Genomic DNA, 23,837 nt, shown 5'->3' on the forward strand with positions numbered 1-23,837 from the left:
AAAATAAACAATTTTGTATCAATGATAAGCATTTGTCCATTTATTAAGTGCTTACTATATGCTGCATATTGGAGAGTAAAGAGAAAATTATACACAGATCCTACCTTGAGGGGCTTATAGTCTGATATTAGAATATTTCTCTTCTTCCCTCTGTATCAATTTTGTTCCACACAAAAAATTAAGGCTGTTTAAAGAGACTTACTAAAAGAGAATAGTAGTTCACCATTACTTTTAAGAGTTTTAAGTGCCATTAAACTTGCACATGAGTGACTCTGGATGATTAGACCAAGAATATTCCTATTTTGGCATACTTTAAACATACGATGTACTTGTTGCCTATGGTCATGTTTTATATTTTAGAAAGGTGCATATTAAGCTGAGGTGAACATATATTCTAACTCATGTATTTATCATAAAAATAATTGATCATTGCCTTAATAACAAAAAAAAAGATGGAAAAAACGCGCATTGCATTGAGAAGCCAGAGACCTGGTCACGAGTATGTCCTCTTTTATTTAATAGTTAAGCAAACCTGACCAAGTCACATAATCTCTCAGCCTCAGCTATTTCCACCTTAGAATAAAAAAGAAACAAAGACAGTGTCTAAAGACAGTGAGCTGAAATACATGAACATTTGAGAGGTATCTACCTTAACAGAAATATCTAAGTTTAAAAAGGCTTTCTATAATCTCTTTCCCATTATGAGACTATAAACTCCTGGGGGGCAGATTTGGCAGCTGCCATGGAATGAGCTCTCCATAAATGTCTTCCCATTCTTCTGTACAGAAGATTCCAAGCTTTCCCAGAGGAGTTAAACTCCATAGGGGCATGGAGAGGGTGGTTGAACACATTCAGATGTAGAGCCAGTGGATCGATTACATTCTTGGAAAATACTTAAGGAAAATATACCCCAAATGCTCAATTTGAAGTTTAGCATTATTGAGGCCAACCTACTGGCCTGAAACAGAGGCTTACACAGAGTGTGCCGTCTGACCCTAGTGGTAGGTCTGGTGCAGGGTAAACAGGAGGCAAGGAAGTGGCTAAGAGTGGAGAGTGGAAACGGAGTTGTAGCTAGGAACCAAATTGTGGCTAAGAACTGTTCCCTGGTGGGAACACACACCTTAAAAAGTACCTAGTAACTTAGAGCTCATTACCATCTAATTAGCATAACATGGGTATGTACTCATTCTTGACACTGGGAACCAGGGGACCATGGGACAGTCACACAGAGAAACCTAACACTAGTATGTCAACATGGATGACTTATGGGTAAGATATGTCACAGAAATGTTTTTCAAATAGCATTAACATGCAGTCACTAGCTGTCTTGATCTCACCCTGTCTTAGCAAGATAAGGATTGGCAGGATGACATTGCTGGCAGTTAGAACCGAAAGATTCATACTTGAATAACATTTTGCCTGTGGAGGTAGTGTCATAGCTGTGGCCTCAGTCTCTAAACGAAATGAATATTCTAGATTTTACAAGGGACAAACCAGTTTCCTTCCTCAGAGGAAAAGCTGAATCTTTACAACGACCTGCAGGGCTGTGCTCCACATGGCCCCATGGATTCTCTGACCTCCTTCCACCTTCCTTCACACCATTCTAGCCTTATTGGCTTCCTGAAGTTCTTTGAAATCTCTGTCTCAGACCTTTGCACTTGCTGCTTTTCCTGCCTTGGAAGAGTTTCTCCCAGATTTCCACAGGGCCTGTTCCCTCATATCTTTTAGATCTTTGCTCAAAGGTCGTCTTTGCCATGATGACCTGACTTCTTCACAATACTCCATATCCCCTTCCTCTGCTTTCTTAATCTTGGTTGCATGTATCACCCTGACCCCACTAAAATTTATTTTGTCACTGTTTGTCTCTGTGATAGAATGCAAGCTCCATGAGGGCAGAGCTTTTTGTCTATTGCAGGGGTTGACAAACTTTTCCTATAAAGGGTAGGGTGATAAATATGTTAGGCTTTGCGAGACATAGTCTTTATCACAACTACTCAACTCTGCTGTTATAGAGCACTCATAGGCACTATGTAAGCAAATGGGCATGAATGAGTTCCAATAAAACTTTATTTAAAGAACAGGTTGTGGCCCAGATTTGGGCCACAATGAAATTTTACTTAAAAAACCGCTTAAGCAAGAGTGAGACCCCGTCTCTACTAAAAATAGAAAGAAATTAATCGGACAACTAAAAATATATAGAAAAAATTAGCCGGGCATGGTAGTGCATGCCTGTAGTCCCAGCTACTCGGGAAGCTGAGGCAGTAGGATTGCTTGAGCCCAGGAGTTTGAGGTTGCTGTGAGCTAGGATGATGCCACAGCACTCTAGCCCAGGCAACACAGTGAGACTCTGTCCCAAAAAAAAAAAAAAAAACCGCTTAAGGGCCATAGTTGGCTGACAACTCATCTATTGTGTTCATTGCTCTATCCCCAAAGGCCATAACAGTTCCTGGCAAACAACAAGTACTCAATAACTATTTCTTCTTGTTTTTGGACTGAGCTAGAAATGAAAATGGAATTAATTGCAACTTTTTGAATAGGCACTAGACAAATGAGAAGCTTGTACTAACGAGGAAAACAGTGTGATCTCATTTACTACTATACTTTTAGATGAGCATTGACATAAAAACTGTAGGACTAATTAGGTCTTGAAAGTTCTTTAGGATCTGATGATGTTTTTACTGTTTTTTTAATGTTGTAGTAGAGAACACAAGATAAAACCGTCATGAATAGTTTGAAATTATTTTGTTGAGATATTTAAAAATGCAGATATATAAAAATAGCAACATAACAAATGATTATTTTCTAACAGGATGGAATTAACAACTGGTAATATTTTGCAATATTTTCTTCAAGATTTTTTTTTAAATGAATGAATATTATAGATTAAATGGAAGCCCTTTTAGACCATCTCTAGTCTGGTTTTCCTTACCTCTCTCTAGGTGTAACTACTCTCATGAGTTGATGTTATCCTCCTGATCCATGTACTCATATATACCTATATATATGCATATATATATAACATATATAAATATAAAAAATATTTTTTCTTGTATTCAATATTATTGTTTTTAAGATTCATCCTTGGGGTGTGTGTGTGTGTGTGTGTGTGTGCATGTGTGTGTGTAGTTCATTATTTTTAACTGCTGCACATGCTAAATTCTATTGTAGATAGATAACATTTCCAAAGGAAAATATTTCCAAAGTAGAAAAATATAAAAGTATGAAAAGAACAAGGTCATTTATTATATTAATAATATAGGACAATACCTCAATTATTTTTTGGGATTTGTCCATATTGGGGTCTAGTGTTGCCCAAGTCTTTTACCCAAGAAAAGAACTAACAATCCAAAGAACCCAGGAATTTAGCATTATTTTATTTTTCTCTGATATAACAACCTTATCACATAAAATGTCAATTCAATTGTTAACATATGGCAAATGTTGCAATAGTATAATTCACTTTCAATATTTTAATTTATCCAGCTAAATTTTAAAGTATAAAATTGGGTATCATATGGGGCTTTTCTCTAATAGCACAATAGTGATAAATATTTTTAAATAGAATTTGAAATGTAGACTGAGCAAGCTGGAATTAAATCTGGGTCTACTGATCCAAAATATCAGTTTCTTGGAGCTTTGAAATAGGGTATGGGTTTTCAACAGGCTAGATATATGGTGACCTTAAAAAAGCCTTCTGACATATTTCATAACATCAAGGAATGAAAGGAAAAAGAAAAGAATCCTTATGAAGCATGTGTAGTCCATAAAACATTTAAAAAAGTACCATGTCAATCTATGTTATAAATAGTTTAGTCCTGATGTGCTGCTGGCTTCACAAGTGTCTATGTGATGACAGAGAGAAGAAATTCTCAAAACCGTGCTAGAATATATTAGAAGTACACATACTGTTTTGAAAATCAATTATACTAAAAGTTTATTTATCTAGCACTTTATTCAATGGAAAAGTCCACCAAATGGCACTTCCAAGCTTCCATGGGGTAGTGCTCACTGACTTTAATCACCACGGAGACAGAGCTACCAGTTAGCAGATATGATGCTTTTGTGCTAATCAGTAAAAGGCACCTTTCCTCATTGGCTGCAGTGCTACACTGGTGGCTGCAGCGCTACACTGGTGGCTTCAGCCCCACACTAGGCACAGGGTTAGTGGGGCATAGGCTGTATTTCATGCCCCAAACACCCACTGGTTGGTCACACTTTTTCAGAGTACAACCTGAGCAACTGTGCTAGCTAACAAATCCAGGAAAGTCTTGGGATTCTAAAAAAAACAAACAAACAAAAAACAAAAAACAAAAACACTATCTTTTCATGGTTTTAGTGCTAGAGGATTTTTCTGTGATCAAAAACTTATAAATTAATATGTAAGTATGATATAATAATTAACAGTAATTGAACATCCACTCTGTGATAGGCCCTGTACTGGCTACTTTACATACATATTTTTATAATCCTCACTTTGGGCTAGGTATCATTCATAGTATTTTGGTTGTATAACTGAAGAACTGAGGCTCAGAGAGGGTAGGTACTGTTCCCCGAGTCATAGAGCCAGGGCTCTCCCAGAAGTCCACATGACTACAGAATCCATGCCCTTTGAAGCTTTGCACTGGTGAAGTTATACAGAGGGTTGCATTTTATTAATACCCAATTCATGCTCTTTATGAACCAAAATTAAAGTCAAAATGTACCTTCAAAAAAATTCAAGGAACCAGATATCCAGTATCCATATGAGGCACAAACTGATCAAATAATGCATAGTCCTCCTTCTACTGGCAAGGTTTGTGGGCTCAGCAAGGCCACTCTACAGCAAAGGGAGCATCTCCATGCTCCAACTAGCATTCATGTGTGCAAGTTGTAGGTCAGGGAAGAGAAGGAAAGTCCAGGGGGCCAGTAGAGGAGTGAACCAAGGCAGTCTCCTACAGAGAGAGAGCCGGGCAGAGGCAAACAGAGAAACTTCTGTACCAGTACAAGGAGCGACCTCTGAGACACCCATTTCCTCTACATTGGTTAAACTGTTTTGCATATTCTATTGTATTCTGTCCATTTCTTTAAAAGAAAATCTAATTGTGATCCACTAAATTGATTTCTGATCTGCCAATGGTCACATAGTTTGAAAAACATGGTATGGAGGGAGCAGAATTTGTTAACAAACTCGAGTTAGAACATGACTCTACCAATTTCTTGCTCACTTCTTTAAGTTTCAGTGTCTTCATCTGAAAAGTGGAGGTAATAATCCTTAACATGAAAGGATGTCGTGAATAAGCAGGATAATAAAGAACTAAGATACATGTTATTTTTATTGTTACAATATTGCATATGTTATTGTTATTGTTATAATATAGCACCCACAACTGATGAGGTGGTGCAAAATTTTGCAAGTTTGTGGCCAAATCAGCTTTAGTCATGCCAAAATTGCATTATGTTCATCTTACCTAAAAAAACGCACTCAGCATGAATCTAAGCTTGACCCTAAAGTTAGTTATTTTCACAAACCCTTACCTGGATATTTTAAATTGTATCTACTTGTTGGCCAGCCTGTACAGCTAAATCCATCAAATAACTGCCCTTTTTGCTGAGTTCTAGGGTGTTTTAGCCATGAGTAGTCATACAATAAGTCAGTTGTTTAAATCCTTTGTGTAAAATGGATCTTCAGATCTTAAAAAGTTAAGTCAGACTATTCTTCACACTTTGCCCATTAACTTTCATTTGTCTTCTTCCCAAAGGAAAAAACAATTGAAAGAATGAGGGAGGAAACTCCTCTTTCCTCTTAAAATACTTTTTTAGAAATTCCATTTACAAAATCACTTTTAGCCCTACTGGTTGTCTTGCCCTTCATGTAGGCTCCAGGAGAATTATTCTAGGTAGCCAGGAATAACGCAGAACAGACAGTGAAATATGCTATCCTAACTATATAGAATATGGCTGTCTGTGTTCTAAGTTCTGGTAGCACATATTACATAGCTGAGAATTCATTGTGTATTTTACTGGTTAATTCTTAAAGTTGATCTGGCTAAGTGCATGTTTCTCTTAATTATTACAAGGTTAAACTATTTCAAGAAGCTTAACTGATAATACTTCAATAAAAGGAAGTCCTTTTGCTGGTGATAAAGTCTTTGTTGTTAACAGTTTTAGCCTATAATCAACGCAACTCACTAACTTAGTGCTTCTCTAATTCTATGGTGAAGGACTAGTTTTTAAAACATCCAATCTGTTGAGAACCAGTACATTTATAAAATATAACAAAATTGAATTGCTAAAAAAAACGAAATAGAAAGATACAAAGTATAGGTCCCAGTGTATATTATTGGATTCAACAAACATAAAATCATACTTTAATAAATGTAATTTAAAAATATTAATATAATAGAGGGGGAAAGGGAAAAATTACAAAAACTGTATACATTGTTAAAAGTGTGCATATTGGCTAGTAAAGATTCCCTTTTACACTTGCAACTTTTTGTCATTTTGCAATTATAATGAAACAAAAAGTTATGAGTGGAATAGTGATTCCACATGTTTAGTGCCTATACGCACTCTTAGAAAAAATGAACACTATTATATCAGCATGTAAAGTTTTTAATGTAAAAGATGAGCTTGCTTGTGTCTTGTTATATATATCTGCCTTAGGTAGGTTGAATTGACAACAATTCTTATAGAAGATAACTTTAAAGTGCTTCATTGTTTTGTTTTAATGACATTCAATATAGAAATCAGTTTAACAGAGGTATATTGAAGGGAATAGAAGAAGAGATTTCAAAGTGGTTTCGGAAGTTTTGAAGAATATTCTTTATAACTTTTTTTTTCTGAGACAGGGGTTCCCTCTGTCACCTGGGCTAGAGTGCAGTGGCATCATCATAGCTCACTGCAGCCTTCAAATCCTGGGCTCAAGCGATCCTCCTGCCTTAGCCTCCCAAGTAGCTGGGACTACAGGTGTGCACCACCATGACCAGCTAATTTTTTTATAGAGACAGGGTCTCACCAAGTTGCCCAGGCTGGTCTCAAACTTCTGGGCTCAAGTGATCCTCCTACCTCAGCCTCCTAAAGTTCTAGGATTACAGACGTGAGCTACCACATCCAATCACTTTATAACTTTTATTTTAAAAATGAACCAAATGTTTCTGTATTTTGAAAACTCATCTTCAATTGTTCATCAGTAGCCACTTCCAGCAATCTAGCCTATAAATTACATGTTAAATTTAAATTATCTCCCAATGGAATAAATGAATTTGGCATCCTAGAATTCCTATATACGGATCTTCTTTTGGAGAAAAATAAAATTCAAAAGATTCTATCAAATTTTTAAAATATTTGGTGATAACTTTTCACTAATGTAGAATATCAAGATCATCACTTATTTCTTTGAAAACTGTTGTAAAACTGTGGGAATATATTGTAACAATCTCTAGAAACTTCAGTTTTTGCTCTTTGATTTTTTTCTGCCATTGAAAAACATATTACATTCTTTCTTGAATGGAAATATTGATATTGTTATACATACTGAAGATATCAGACAAATAAGCAAGTCTGCCAAATTTTCAAATTTAATTCCCAAAATGGAAACCAGAATAAACTGATTTCCTAACTTGCAGAAACAATGAGTTCACTCTGTAATGCTAATAGTCTTGACAAAATTTTTCTCCCCAATAACCACGATACCTCAGCATGCAACAGTAGTTGCTGTGGCCATTTCCCATATTATCTCAAAATAAAAAGACCTTAAATTTAATGTACTAATCTCTATAATGTCATAAATTTTGCCATGTCATTTAGCCTATAATTTAGTTCAGCTGACATTTCTTTGTTACCAAGACTTTCTTGATGAAAGAAGCAGTGTGTCGAATCACAATTTGGGGCAAATTCCTTAATTTGGGTCACTGCTCCAGAATGTTTCCCTGCCATTGTGGCAGCACCATCAGAATATACGTCTATACAAAAATTGAACTCCAAACCATATTTGTTGACAATGTAATTCTTCATAGTTTTCTACAGTTTGAGGTTGATTAAGTAAAATAAGTCTAAGGCATAGAATTTTTTCAAAGACTGTTCTAATTTGATTTTTCAAAGGAAGTCTACAAGACTTTCAAAATTTGAATGTGAACAGCAATGAGATCTGAGAAAGTTTCATAGGTTTTTCCATCTTTCTGATTGTGTTAATGCTAGAAAATATGCCTGGTTGTTGGATGATGTGGCAGAAAAAGAAAGCAAATAAATTATTTGTTTTTAAGAAAGCCCATTATAGATAATTAGATTTAAAATTGAATAACAAGATATAAAGCAGAAGTATAGAGGTGGAGCATGAGGGAGATAATTAGGAATGTTATAAGTCTTAAGAATGAAAGATTAAAAATTAAAGCTCCATTCTACTAACTGCTGTGGAGAATTCAGCAATTTCATTTTTCTTGCTTTGGTTTTAGTTATGCTCAAAATTACCTAATAAAAGTATATTAGACAAACTCAAGTTGTACAATCTTGACAAAATAAAACAGGGAATGGTGCACCATTTTCAATATTAAATTAGAAGCATAACTTCTTTTGAATTAGTAATTTTTATGCTATCCTCATTTTACTTTGAAAAGGTTTTTATTTCTATAGCGACAACTGCAAAGAACTGTACCACATTCCCTTTCATCAGCTCCCAATGAAAAATTCTGTTCAGCCCATAAGAAGTCAGCAGTATGGTATACAAAAATTTATAACTTTAACCGCAAGGATTTATTGATAAAGAAACACGGGTGGGATTCCTTATATGGTAAGCCAGTCCTCTGACATTTCCTAGCTTGGGAATGATAACGTAATTAGTACGCTCCAGAAATTTTATACCATTTGAGAAAAAAATACATGACAGTTTACAGAATGTGTACAGAGATAAAATGTGAAAATTGCCAAAAGCAATAAAGATAAGAGCAATTTAATTTTGACAATATTTTACTCTGACATCATTTATATTATACCAATAAAACAAAGTTTTTCAAGAAGTTGGAATTCTATTCTAACAAAATGGATTTGTAAAACAAAATAAGTGATTCAGACAATGGCTGATAACAGAAATGCTCTTCTAAGGCACCACTGGTAATTTACAAAGGAAAGGAGGCAAAGATAGAAGGGATAAAACAAAATGCCTGCATTTTCACCAGCAGCTTGAAAATCTAGCAAAACCCTGAAATTGCAACGATAGACCTTTCCTTCTCCCAAGGCTTCACCCCCCTCATTTTCTTTTAGCTCGGCTTCCTCTACTTCTGCTTCTATATATCTCTGTTTTTACCTGCGTTGGGCTCGCTATTTATGAAGGAAGAAAGTAGTAGGTATACATTTGATTTGCCTGCAAACAATCTTGAGATCAATGCCTCTCATAAGTAGCAAAAGTTTTATTAAATCATATCTACACTAAAAAATTCTTCTGTATGAGATGAATAGCATATGCAATATGAATAAGAGATAAGCCTTTATTTCTACTTTCCTCCAGAGTGAGTGCCCAGGCCCCTCCTTCTTTTCTCCTGTGTCCTCAAGGCAGAAGTGTTAACCCATGCTTACACTTGTGGCTTCTCTTTCAACCTCCTCTGGTGTGTCTAGATTATGTATTATTGTTTTCTGTTGCTTGCACCTTCAATTTCTCCATGGTTATAGACTTCCTAGTTTCAGTCTGTATATATAGTCAAATATAAAAAAGAAAAAGGAAAGTCAACACTTTGCCTTGATCTCTTGAAATGTGGTCTTATGCCATCTCTCTTTACGCCTCAGTGTCTGAAAATGATAGTCCACAGCCCCTGACTTTCTCAATACCTACTACCCTCTCAACATCGGTGGAACATCATGGCTGCTTCTGCACAGCACAGTCGCTCCTAGAAACCAGCCTCCTTTAAGATCACCAGTGGCTTTTTTCCAGACCACATCCTTCCTGATGTCTCTGAAGAATTTCCAATCAGTTGGTCGTCTCCTCCCTTTCAAATCTTTCCTCTTATTTCCCTACTTCTCTACACTTTTAACTTTCTAAGTCACCTCGACACCTACTCTTATATATAGGTTTAACCAAATATTAATGTTCTTCCCTCAGTTCTTTTCTTCCTAGAGTCTCTCCCATCCCATTCACTCTGATGGCTTTGCTTATCACCCATATACTAATGACTTCCTTATAGTGAGCTCTTTCTTTTGCTTATGGTCTCGACCCAGGTTTTAAGGAATCGGTGCACTTCCAATTGCAGGTCCCTTCAGCCGCTCTAATGCTGTAGGCTTTCAAAGTGACTCATCTCCTCCAAGAGAATGTTTTCCCCTAGTGTTTTATACTTTGGTTACAGGCACTATCAACATTTCAGATTGATATGTCACTACTCACTTTTGATATTTAAGTCCATGCCTGTCTCTCTACTCATTCACTCTCTTTGATGTCTGTCCCATCTGCCCATTTCTCTTATTTTTATAGACATGTCCTTTAATACTTATTGAATAGACTAAAAGAATAGTTCTATCATCTGCTCCAATATAAAAGATACTCTCTCTCTCCTTGTGAGGTTAATATTATAAAAGTTTTGTTCTGTTTTTTATTATGTCTTCTCTTCTGCTCAAAAGCCATCAAGGACTCTGCATTGGTAATGTTAAGAATTATGTTTTATTCTATAAAAAAGATATCTGCACTCCAATGTTTACAGCAGGACAATTCACAATTGCAAAGATGTGGAAACAACCCAAGTGCCCATCAATATATGAGTGGATTAATAAAATATGGTATATATATACCATGGAGTGCTACTCAGCCATAAAAAAATGGTGGACTAATACCTCTTATATTAACCTGGATGGAACTAGAGCCCATTCTTCTAAGTGAAGTATCACAAGAATGGAAAAAGAGGCACCACATGTATTCACCATTAAATTGGTACTAATCCATCAACACTTAATGTGCACACACGGAAGTACCACTCATTGGAAACAGGGCAGGTCGGGGAGGAAGGGATAGGTAAATTCACACCTAATGGGTGTGTTGCATGCTGTCTGGGGAATGGGCACGCTTGTAGCTTTGACTCCGGCAGTGCAAAGGCAATTTATGTGACCGAAGCATTTGTACCCCACTATGTTCTGAAATAAATAAAATAAAATAAAATATAAAAAGAATTGTGTTTTATTCCACCTCTGTACAGAGGCAGTTGGTGGCAGGCTTGGTTGATGCCCAGCTGCTGTGGGTGTTGGCTGCTACTGGCTTCCACCCACACCTTTCCCAGAGGATACCTTAGTCTACAGGAGCTTCCTTGCCTGGACATAGCTGGTGTCCATCTCCATTACTGCCCATCTCCTCACCCCCCTGAGGCAAGCATAGCGGTCTCAAGGTAGGAGACGTTCTGTGGTGTTCCACAGTGCCCTGTGGGATCAGGCTGAGACTAGATTTCTCCCCAAACCACATTTTTGCCTGCATTCTTCTCTTCCTTTTTCTGCTTCCCCCACTTTCATACAGGTTCCTTCTGTAACTCCTTGCATAAGAATTCCATTTTAGGCTCTGCTTTTAGGGAAACCTGACCTAAGCCGATTTCCATGGTGCCTCCCACAAAGCAAGCACTCAAATATTTCCTGAGCAGATAAATAGGCCCTCAGATCTCAGAGAGAGGTTTTGTTCAAATGTAGTTGCCTCACTCAATATAGGTGTTTTTGTTTCATTTTCTGTTAATCGGCTCACTTTTTTCCTTTCTGTGTATAGATTTTTATTTGATTGCATTTAGAAGACCTTAAAATACTTTTGAAGATAAACAAACTATAAACATGATTGAATAAATGCACAAAGCTATGGAAATGTTTCTGCAAAAGATTTGAAACACTCTATAAAACACAGGGGCAATGGCGAGTGTGAAGCAACATCCTCCACTCTGGCAGAAAGAAAAGTGTAGATGTTTTTTTCAATGGTATCTTGCTCTTCCTACTACATTTTCTAGGGTTGATTTTCTTGAGGTGGTATTATTATTGAATAAAAATATATTATTATTACTGAATGCATACAAATTATTTGTGTTTATGTTATTGGATTTTATGTGCATTCAAGGTATGAAATATACTTTTAGATACTTTGTAGATACTCTTTTTCATGGTTGCATAGACGCATTGTTAACGTCTCTTACTTAAACAGTATAAATAACAATCCTTTCTAATGTTCAAAGGGAACTTGTCTAGTGATTTTAGAACCAAAAATGATAAATAACATAATACTCACAGCATATGTTATATACTGTCGTGAATTTAAAAAGCACAATGGTTAACACACACGTACACACATATGTGCACATATGTATATATTTGTGTTGAACATATTAAAAATGGATAGCAAATGTATCTATAACTATTCATGAAAAAAGATAAAAAAACCACATAATAGAAAAAAAAGACCAAGTTTACCAGTTTTTAAGAAAAAGAAATAAAAGTAATTTCTAAGCTATTTCTGCAGAAGTCAAGAACTATTCTGTATACTATAATGCCAAGAAATTTAGAAACAAAAGCACTGTGTAATCTACTTACATCATATAAAACAGCAATTTCCACCTTCTCTTAGAATTGTAGCATCATACTTATTTTGTAATAGATACTCTTCCTTGGTAACTGAAATATAATATATTGAAAACACTGAAGTGCTACGAAATTAAACTTGCTTTGAGAATTGTTGGCCATTAACTAAGGTAACTCAAAATACTATGGAGTTTTATAAAGTTGAGGTCTTGATAATTTATTGGAAACATAATTTTCTGGCTTTTAGAGTCATTAGGCCATAAAAATGGTTCATGCTCCAAATGTTTTGCATTTCTGAAAACTTGTATGTTTATCATTTCCAAATTGATTAATAACTTGTGATTAATTCTTGGTTTTGGCAGCCACCCACACATACATTCACTTTGTCCCAAATGGATAAATAACTTTCTACTTGACATTTCCAATGGTAAATGTACCAAATAGCCACTAAGGTGTTCAGTGCGACGTTCTGAATAAAGACACTGATGCAGGAGTATTAGCATATTGCCATTTTGGCAGAATGTGCCTTCTCCGTTTCCATCCTCTTTATGTGTTTCTGTGGCTAAATAGGCAATATTTATAAGATGCCTTCATAGAACACCTGTCACCAGAGCACATTCAAAGTACTTCTGGCTTAATCCAGTAATATTCCTGAGGGCTAAATTGTGATAAAACAGATAAATTTATATTAGAGTCTTGAGTGATTTGCCTGAAGTCACAAATTAATCCAAATGCATAGCTGGAAAAAGAGCAGTTCTGACTCCCATCCCTGTTCCCTACTGACCAGGCAATGTTGGCTCTCAACTGTCGGTGCAGGACAAGCAGGGCGTGGGGACAGAATGTGTGCTCCTTGCAACGTGTGTGGAGACCACGAAAGGGTCGACTGTACATATCTACATTTGTCCCTTATAATGTGTGGCCTAATTAGAAAAATAAAGTGGTTTTCCAAGTTAGTGTTTTGGCTAAATGTTCAATATGCTCCATTTTAAAGACATGCAAATCTGGGTTTTGGTGTGGGGCCACTACATAGACAGTAAATGTTTCTTATTATACACAATAGTTAAAGACATTAAATAGCTTTGCGGCTTTGGAGAATTGCCAATTTTGGGGGTGGCTCCAGTTTCCTTATTTGGTGGACTAGTCTGATACAACAGTTTCCCTTCAGCTCTAAAATGTGACAATTCGATGTTCCTGAAATGGATCCACTTCTCCCCTTCAGCCCCCCACCCCTCTGCCTGTCTCTCTGAAGCTCCCAGCCACTCTGAGCCTCAGGCACTGGGTGTCTCCTGTCTGAAGGAGTCCCTGTGAGGTCGTGTGCCTCTTCCCTGCAGAGAACAACTCTTGGGTCTATTCACATACATAAATAAGCCAGAGTCAGCATCCTATTTGAAACATTTACTAACCCAAATAACAGAGATAACTTATAAAGCTATTTTGTTAGGATACAAATAGTGTCATTTGACCCTTCATTTAAACAAATGTAAAAACTTCAGCTCATTGTGGCTTTTCTATATAAGTACTATTGGAACAAAATCATTAGTTACAATCTTTTTTTTTTTTTCCTCATTGACAGCCTTTTCCAGGGCGTTTTATCTCTTCTGCTTCAAGTGCACTACAGAGACCACTGGTTAGAGTGAAATTTACAACAATGAACCACAGGCACACTGTCATTAACTAGCCGTGATAGTTAACTTGATCTAAGGGATGGCCGGTGCTCACGAAGTCTGCTACATCTTGTACTATGTCTCTTTGCCATCCGATTTTAATTAGACTGAGCTAGAAATTGTTTCCCAATATCTTGTTCCTTGATTTATCTTTCCCCCAGCCACAGAGTATGTGCAAAAGTAAAGGATTCGTATCCTTGCTGCACAACTATATCCTTAAGGACATTTGTTTGACATTAACGTATATTAGCCTTTTCTCCTTCTTCCTGTGTTACTCCATTGCTTCGGCACTATATTTGATCTAACTTTGGGAGATGTCAAGCACCCAAAATCTGCTATGGAGTTCTGCAAACAGAAATCCAGGGATAAATGAATTTGGTCATTTTTATTCACTGAGTCTTATGTTTGGTTTTGTAAGTTCAAGCAAGGTGTTGTGGAAAGTTCTACAGCTCTTTCTTGGGACCTGAACAATTATCCATCTAGAAATGTCAGATAGGATTAAGGATGGTATCTCTTGTAAACTCTCAAGATAATCCTCATGAAGACATCCTGAAGAAATTTCATAGGAAATAAATGTAAAAAGATGTTATCTCTATCCCAGGAAGTTTATAACAGGCACAAACATGAACCACTAGTTACAGAATACAGAACATTTAAGATCTTATTTATAACGTGTATATTTACATATATACATGGATCTAAGCAAAAAGGATGCTTTTTCTTTTATATTTTTGTTCTACCTAGGACCACAGTGAAAACTATAATTAAAAAAATATTTTTTGGCTTTTTTTTGTTAGTAATACAAATTCTTGGTAGCAGGACACCAGTCACAGTTTTGGTGAGTGAGCAGAATAATGGATTCACTCACTGTGCATTTTAAAGTTCAATGTCAGTTTTGACATCTACAGATAAGAAGAAAATCTTATATCTCCCTCTTATTTTAATGTGAAACTAACCAAATTACTTCCTAAAAATTCATGATTATTCATTATTTTCTCTATAAGACTCCTCAAAAATTCAAGCCCGTGTAAGAATGTACAATTGCAGATAATTGTTAGTGGTTTCTACCAGGCTCTGAACTTGCCTCAATGGAATTACAAGATCATTTTATGGCTGTGAAGTCAGTACTTTGGAAAAAGCTATCCTAAAGTAAGAAGAAAAGAAGAAACATTGTTCTTTTGTTTTTTATTTTTCAGTTATTTTTCTAACTATACTGTGAGGCAGGATTGCATTACTGGCTTGCTGTGTTCTATAAAACTTTCACAGAGCATGCCTAGGCTACGGGGGCATAATTTCACTTGAAAAATATCCCCACCTCCATAAAAATAAATCGGTTTAAGGAAAATTTTACTTAGATAAGTCCTTTAGTATGTGTTGATTTCATAGAAGCAATGATTCTGATGCTCTTTTTCCTAATACAGGATTGATAAAACCTAGTAATTATTAGAACTTAATTTATGTTACTTGTGTTGTCTTAGGTAACGCACATAAACCAGTTCAAAAACAAACAAATCAAAAGAAAAATGAAGTGTTTTTCCATGAAAGTCCTGGTAAAGTTACACATGATCAGCACAATTTATTCATAAAACAAATCTTGAGGCCTTCGTTACTCCACAATGATGACACCAATCTTCATCTCTGTTTCTTATGGAAAAGGGAATAATCTACTCCACCTTTGCAGACTTTTTACAATATACTTAATTGTATTATCAACCTGGATAAACACTGAAGCTTCTGGGGCACTAGAACATGGGCATGAACATTCAAAGAAAGTAATAATTCAGGTAAAAGGTAAATAAAATGAGTTCAGTGGAGTAGTAGTGAAAACATTTTTTTTTATCTTAAATAATTTTTTCTTGATCAATTAAACATTCTCTTTAATCAAGCCCTAATATTGTAAAGCCATATACTTGTCTTCCCTTCAGAAACACCTTCAGACCATTAGGCTGGGGATGAGAATAATGACAATAGCTAACGCCTACCTGGCACACTCCTCATGACAGCCATGTGGGGTAGGTATTGTTATAATCTCCATTTTCTAAAGGAGGAAACTGAGGTGCAGAGAGGCGGAGGAACTTGCTCAACATCACACAGCCAATAAGTGGTAAAACTAGGATTTAAATTCAGATAGTTCTAGCCCGAAAGCCTGTGCTACAACCTCCACATAAACCCCAGTTGCTTGTACCGCAAGAAGTAAACATGCTGCCTGCCCCGCCCTCCCATACTTTTGTAGACTCCCTTCTCATTAAGGAAATATGAACCAGTTCCTCTGCCATCAAGTCTGGGCTGGTGCAGAGGGACACATCCTGACAGAGGTGGGGACTAAGTAGGCTCATGTTCGCTGTGCTGTTCAGAATGCAAGGAATCCCGACCCCAGAGACAGCTTCAAAGCCAGCCTGAAGCAAGCATTTCAGAAAGTAAAATCCACACAAAAATGTTGAAAGGAGGCAATCAAGGGGATGATCGCCTGGAGTGGGGAAAAAAGGACAGGTACAGGCAGAGAGGATAAAAGCGAGATAGAACAGGAGAGAGAAGTAAATTGTAGGGAATTTAAAACAGGAAATTTCCATTCAGGATCAAAATTAGGATCCAGCAACACAATGTAAAAGTGAGGTATCATCTTGGTCCAAACTTCTGTTATAGCTGATTCACCAATAAATTTTTTTTTTAAGAGACCTAGAGTGATTTCTTTTGAAAAGACCTGGTTGGTTTCATACTAATCTTGACATGCATTTAATTTGACTACAAAAAAATCCAAAGTTACATTAAAACAACGATCATTTTTCTTATATTTTGGGAAATTCTATTAGGAATATTAAGAAATTCTATAAGGAATCTATATCTTAGAAGAAATTTTTATAATGCCAGTTCTTTCGCCGTGTTTCCTGTTAACATCGATGAACATGCTCAGTGACCTGAAATGTTCCACTTTTCACTGAGATACTCCTCTGGGCTTCCACTCAGTTCCTGTCCATATCCCTCCCCCAGATTTCCCACTGCTTGCCTCACCTTCTTCACAATTCTTCCCCTAATCTCTTTATACCTCTTGTGGTTTTTGTTTCCAGCACCCTCCCCATTCTTTACTCAACTAAAACTTCTCTCTCAAGTGGCATTAATTCCAGCCACTGCTTCCTTCTCCAACATCTCTTCACTGACTTTTTCTCAAATTTTAAACCTGCTGAACCCTGCATGAATCTTGAACCTCTCTTCAATTGACTTCTTGGGTCTGCAGTTCCCCTCCAGGCCGCCTTCTGCCTCATCATGGGTCGAACACTCTCTTGGCCTTCAGGTAGTGACCTCCCATTCTGTTCTCCCTCACTGCTCCCTGATATATTCTCATCTGTAGCTTAGGGTCAACACTGAACTTTTGTTGAATTCTAAAAATGGTGTTAATCCATAAAGGATGTGAGATTAAAAAACGTACCAGCCAAATGTTTTACTTGAAGGGCTTCAGAATGATAATAATGTGGGAAAAAAAATTAATGGCATGTAAAAGATTCAAAGAAGAAAATCAGGAAGTTCAGCAAAAAACAAAACAAAAAACCAAAAAAAAACCCAAACCCACAAATCTCAGGTAAGTATTGTTACAGAACATTGTTAAAGTTAAGAACAGCTTTTAATTACAAGAAGCACATTACTTCTACATTTTATTAAATGAATACTTTATAAGATTAAGCAGATTAAAAGACAATAAAAGGAATAAAATCAACTCATTTTAAACTCATTTTAAACAGAAATCCGGCATGGTGCTTGCAAAAAATAGTGTTATTGTGCTTACATTAATAGAAAACTTTACACAAAGGGTTAAAGAGAAAAACAAAAGGGATTCATCAGTCAGAATCCTTATGTCAAAAAAAATAATAATAGCAATACTAACATATTCCTATAATGTTTGCTATTTTTCAAAACATGTTTAAATGTGACACCCGTATTTAAAACTCATCATAATTGTGAGACATTGGTAGAGTGGTAGCTGCCATCTATTTAAACATTGAGGAAAACCAACAAGTTAGTAATTTATCTAAAATTAAATGTTCTCCTTTTACTAAAGATACTACGCCTAGAAGTAAAATGCATAAAACTTGCCACATATTTTATATGCCAATGCAATGACCTCAATAACCTTAATGATAGTCAATTCCTTTCTGGTCAAACACCCATAATAAAAATACAAGACTTTGTTGACAATGGGTCAATAAAAAAAGAATTTTAAATTCATAGATTTTTCTGAATATTGTGTCCTACTGCAAACATCAATGAAATGGAAAAATTATTGGTCTTAGCTTTCAGAACATGCATATGAACATACACGCAGACACACCTATACACACACACACATAAACATACAAATGCATTTATATGTCTAAGGGAGCTAACTGAACTCTTGAGCTGAGAAGAAATGGTGGCACTTAGATGGGCTTAAATGCAAATAAGTAAGAATGCTCATTTTTCAAATTCATTTGATTCCCACTCAAGTAGCTTATAAAGTAGAACAAATCACTGAGCATATTTGGAAATAATCATTTGTAAATGTGGATAATGTCAATAATACCTGCTCCAGCTACTTCCTTTGATAAATAGGACATTTGTGAAAGAGCAGTAGCAATAATAACAAACTAGGCCTAAAAACGTCCATACATCCTTTAGTTCCTGACACTATGTTACTCTTAATAGAAGATAAAATAAAAGTAATATAAAATTATCTGGACTATACACATTTATAAATGGAGTAAATTTGCATAAAATAGTGGTTCAACTTTACAATTTGAATAATTTTCTCCATAATTATCATGAAAAATACATAAGTTTAATGTATTCTTTAACCCACTTTCTTCTGAAATGCATGCTTCGTAGGGTACAATTTTAATTTAAAGCATTATTATTTTTAAAAAGACTCATTTGAATATTTTTTCATTTCAGCTAGTATCTGACAAGTCTCTCATAATTATCTTACAAACCAAATCAAGAAATGTGGGTGGGGAGGTGATAGGGTTCAAATGCATTTGCACAAGGTTTGATTATCATGCCACAAGAACATCGATAGTGGAAGAGATGGCAGCCTAGGCTGGTGTTACACAGAGTTGTTGGGCCCTGTTCTGCTAGGATTTATTTATGATTCGAATGAAGACAGAAGGTAGGCTTATACATTTCAGGGTAACAGAAAGCTGAGGGGTATTTCACTGGAAAACAGAATTCAAATTTTTTAAACAAACAAACCAAAAACCCCAAACCACAGAAAGGTACAAATCCAGAAAATGAAATTTATCAAGGATCAATTCTGATTTCATGATTCAAAAAGGCAACTGCACAGCAACAGCAGTAAAGATCTGACTTAGCAGAAGTTCTCATTAAAATGAAAGGGGAAGAGCATGTAATTGACCACATGTCAGTATAAGTCAAAAGTGTGATACCAGACAAAGAGGTGTTGGCGCGGTCTTCGGCTGCAATAGAAGCACATTGTCTATGGTACAGGACACACTTGCCACATTTAATCTGCCCTAATAAAACCACATGTGTCCAGTCCCATTCCTGACACCTCTGGAAGATGGTTGAGTGTTTTCTGGGACAGACTATCAGCATGTTGAAGGGTCAGGAATCCATATGATAAGAGAACAAGTTAAGAAAATTGGGATTTTATTAACCCAATACAAAATAAACCTTGGGAAAATGTAAAACTGGCCTTCAAATATTTGAAGAACTCTGATGTAGTTGAGGAAACAGACTGATTTGCCAGAGGGCGGAACTGGCAGTAATATATGAGAGTGACTAAAAAACAGATTTGGGGTTAATATACTGGGACAATAAAAGAGACCATGGGACCTAGAGTCAGAAGCCCAAGTTTAAGCAAGTCACCTCAATTCTTTAAGTCACGGAATCCTCATCAGTAGTGAACAGACGTTCAGAGTACCTGTCCTATTTAGCACAAAGACTTGCCATGAATAATCACATGAGAAAGCACACATAAAAATTTGCTGAGATTTTAAAGTGATTTGAAAATAGTAATAATAACAGTAAGCCAAACGATGGGGTGCCCAGTGCTCAAGTGAGGCTCACCGGTTATCGCAACACTGCAGGGGCTTCCTTTCACTGGGATGATGAGCCTGAAATGGACTAGGGAGGGAAGGCGGTTGCTATACTCCTAACTGTAAAGACAATTCGTTCACTTACTATTTTCTCTCAGTGAGAGACAATAAATAGTAATAAAAGGAGAGTTACAAAGAGTCACTAATGTCAATCATTTAATTTGGATAAAGAATGTAGTTAACATCCCACAGTCTTCACAGAATTCATGAACAGGCTGGACCTCCACAAAGATACCCATCCACTTAATGCAAAAACTAAAAATATGACCAAAGTGCTCTAGATCAAATTAGGGCTAATTCATTTTATCCAAACAGTACCTCTACACTTGTGCTGCCAATCTTGAAAATATATAGAATTTTCTGAATTGTAAAACCTCTGTTAAAATCTCAACTCTCAAATTTCAGCCTTTGGATAGTTGATACTCTCCTTAGCCCATTTGGCTTGCTGTATCTTGGTTTTATTTTCATTAGTATTCGGAAATAAGTTACCCCTGAGTTAGTAATGCCTACCAGTTGTTCCAACTTTACTTACCCTCTGACCCTCTTTTCCAGGTGGACCTTGGGGGCCTTGTATCCCCAGGGAACCCTGTGAGGAAAAGGAGACACATGTTAACAGATCGTCCCAAGTGCACCTGCCTCACAAGGAATGTTGTGAAAATTAATACTTATTTCATCGACTAAAGCAAAACTTTAAAGTGATTTGAGCCCTTCCAAGGTTAAGCTATGTAATATATTAATAATGATGAATTACCCTGCTTCGACTGATTTATCTTTGTAGCAAACTCCAGAAAAGAAGAAAAGGCAGTTACAAACCAGGTGTAAGACCAAATGTTCCCTCCCAGTGAAGAATCCCGTATGATTCACGCTTCAATAAACTACCATAAATAAATGGAAACAATATTTGCAAGCAATAAAAAAACCTCTTTATACATTTAAACTTTATAAATAAAACTATATTTTTGGTTGAGAATAAGTTCGTAAGTATCTTCTAAGGAAATATATGATTATGGTGTTGACTTCAAATATATGTCCATAACATTTAACTTTTAATATAGACATTATTTACTGCTTTCTCATAATATTGTCAAGTGGTAGGGAAAATAATAATTTTTTCAGATCACAAAAAAAGTCCCAGAAACTCCCAGGTGTTAATCTGGACACCAAGTCTCCTGATTCTTACAGACATTTACTACTATACAGGAATTTTGACTCAACATGAAACTCAAAATGATGATATTGCTATTTTTTTCAAAGCTTCAGCAGTTATTGCTACTTTTTCTTAGTCTTTTCTACTGCTTCCTCCTTCCCTATTCAACCATTAAATGTGTGGGATTTTAGGCTTATTTTCTTCTCAGCCTACATTCTCTCACCATGATCTCACATACTTTTGGGCTTCGGATTCTCTAGGCCAATGATTCCAAGATTTATAACCCCTGTTTATTTTTGAGCTGCATTCAGATCCATACATCCAACTGCCCGCGTGACATACCTACCACCCAGCTAGTTCATAGGCATCCAAAGTTTAGCACCTCAAACACTGATCTCAGGACCCTCCCTCCAAACCTGGGTCCTCTGCCATCTTCCCCAATTCAATAAATCCACACCACACCCTCCTAGCTTATGCCAGAAATCTATAACTCATTCTCCATACTTTACTCTCTCAAACTTCTCTCTCACATCCAGTCACCAAATCTGATTAACTTTATCTCCCAAATGTGTTTAGATCCGTCTATTTCTCTCCATTCCTACTGCTCCGTTATCCCTTCTTGCTCATCTGTAAGAGCTTTTGAATTGACTCTGTACATTTCTCCTCCATTCTCCACAAAATCGAGCTTAAGAAAACCTAGCTTGACTTTCCCTGATTTGCCACGAAGAAAAAGATGCCTTGTTTCAGTCTTATAGTGCCTTGTGCTTTTTCTTTAAAGTATTCACCATGAATTCATGTAAATGATTATTTGTGTAATGATTTGTTTCTCTCACCAGGCTCTAAGCTATAATAGACAGAATCTGTGTCTTGATCATAATAGTTATATGCCTGTTAATGGCTGAATGACAACAATTTGCATTGGGGAGTCAATCCACTCTAATAAAAGTTTTGGATGAAGACAGTAGTTTTCAAAAAGTTTTCCAAATATTTATGATTAATCTATCATCTATGAAATGCCTTAAATGGTTCGGAATAAATGAAAAATCTAATAATATAAATTCAAATAAATAGGAATTCACCTTCATTCTTAAAGAAATTCTTTTGTTATCTAATTTAAAAATAATTAGGATTCATTTTTATAATATGACCTTTTAAATAAAAACTGATGTCTACCTTTCAACTAAAACACTAGCAGTGCTCATGATAACCAATATTTATTATGCGTGTATTCATTTTAAAATTTTCTCACAGAAATTAAATCTTCCTAAATCATACATGCATAATTTCATCATCTAATTTTATTTTGAATAGAAGAAAGTGATATACATATTTTAACTTTTCATTCAGATAGTTTTCATTTGATTAAAGTTGTCGGAATTAAGTGTAAATTATTATAACTAATTTTCAAAAAGTGTTAATATAAAAATTATGCATGTGCCAACACTTCTTAGTGTTTCCACAAATTTTTCTGACTCCTTCTCCACAAGATGAATAAAATTTATATATTTATCACTTTAATTTATTTTATCTACTTTGGGAACAATTTAATGTCATAGTGGTATATAGAGCCTATGTTTTATTGATTTAGGTAGGAATAAAAACCAGGGAATGAAAAGTAATCATTTTTGTTTGTAGTTAAAAAAAAGCACACCTACCATATAAAATATAACCAAGGAAAGTTGGCTAATTAAGCCAAATTTAGGATGGTAAATTCCTAATGTTTATAGGAAAAACAAATGTCGAAATCCAAATATAGGAAGTATTAATTACAATATAATTACAGAGTTGCATCATTTTTTATAAGACTGACACAATCTTGGCTCTAGATTAAACTCTTTTCTCTTACCCTTAAGAAAACTATTATCATTTCATGAATAGTGAAACTAATATATAACATTTTTGATATTCATCCAAATGCTGACAGCTCATTCAGTGTTTTTAAATACGAGTAACTAAAACATACACACATCAAAGGTTCATCAAGGGAGTACACTTAAATCTGAGACACATAAAATAAAAAATCTATACCTTTTACTATTTGAAGAAATTATACAGCAAAAGTCTACATAATACAAAAATATTATATTTGATTTGGAATGCATTTAACAAACTCAAAAAATATTTATGAGACTCTTTCATGTGTGAGGTCCAAGTAGTAAGATATGGTACCAACTCATACATAAACCCATTGCTTCCTAGATGTTCATCATTCTGAATCCCCCTCCTTCACTTTTGTTAAATCTAGGACCCAACCAGGAGTTTGACCAAAAATCAGGAAATACTTTTTTAATCCGTAATGGATCATTCACTATTTGTATTATCCATGACCAATTTGTAATCCTAGTCAGGTTGCCCTAAAGTTCAGAACATTTTTGAGCTGTATTTATTGAACATTAGTTGACATTTACAAAGAAAAAATAATTTTAGTATTGTCATCAGCAAAACACA

The 23,837-nt window shown here is 35.6% G+C and overlaps 1 protein-coding gene across 1 annotated transcript in view; it reads right to left on the reverse strand.

The window, feature by feature from the left end:
* The window catches only part of COL19A1 (collagen, type XIX, alpha 1), a 383,175-nt gene that overhangs the window by 122,748 nt on the left and 236,590 nt on the right, over positions 1–23,837 (reverse strand). Inside the window, exon 16 of the mRNA XM_012646513.1 lies at positions 20,775–20,828. Within this exon, the coding sequence (XP_012501967.1) occupies positions 20,775–20,828 (54 nt within the window). The remainder of the gene's footprint in view (positions 1–20,774; positions 20,829–23,837) is intronic.

The sequence above is a fragment of the Propithecus coquereli genome, unplaced genomic scaffold (assembly GCF_000956105.1).
Source record: "Propithecus coquereli isolate 6110/MARCELLA unplaced genomic scaffold, Pcoq_1.0 Scaffold244, whole genome shotgun sequence".
In the NCBI taxonomy this organism is placed as follows: Eukaryota; Metazoa; Chordata; class Mammalia; order Primates; family Indriidae; genus Propithecus; species Propithecus coquereli.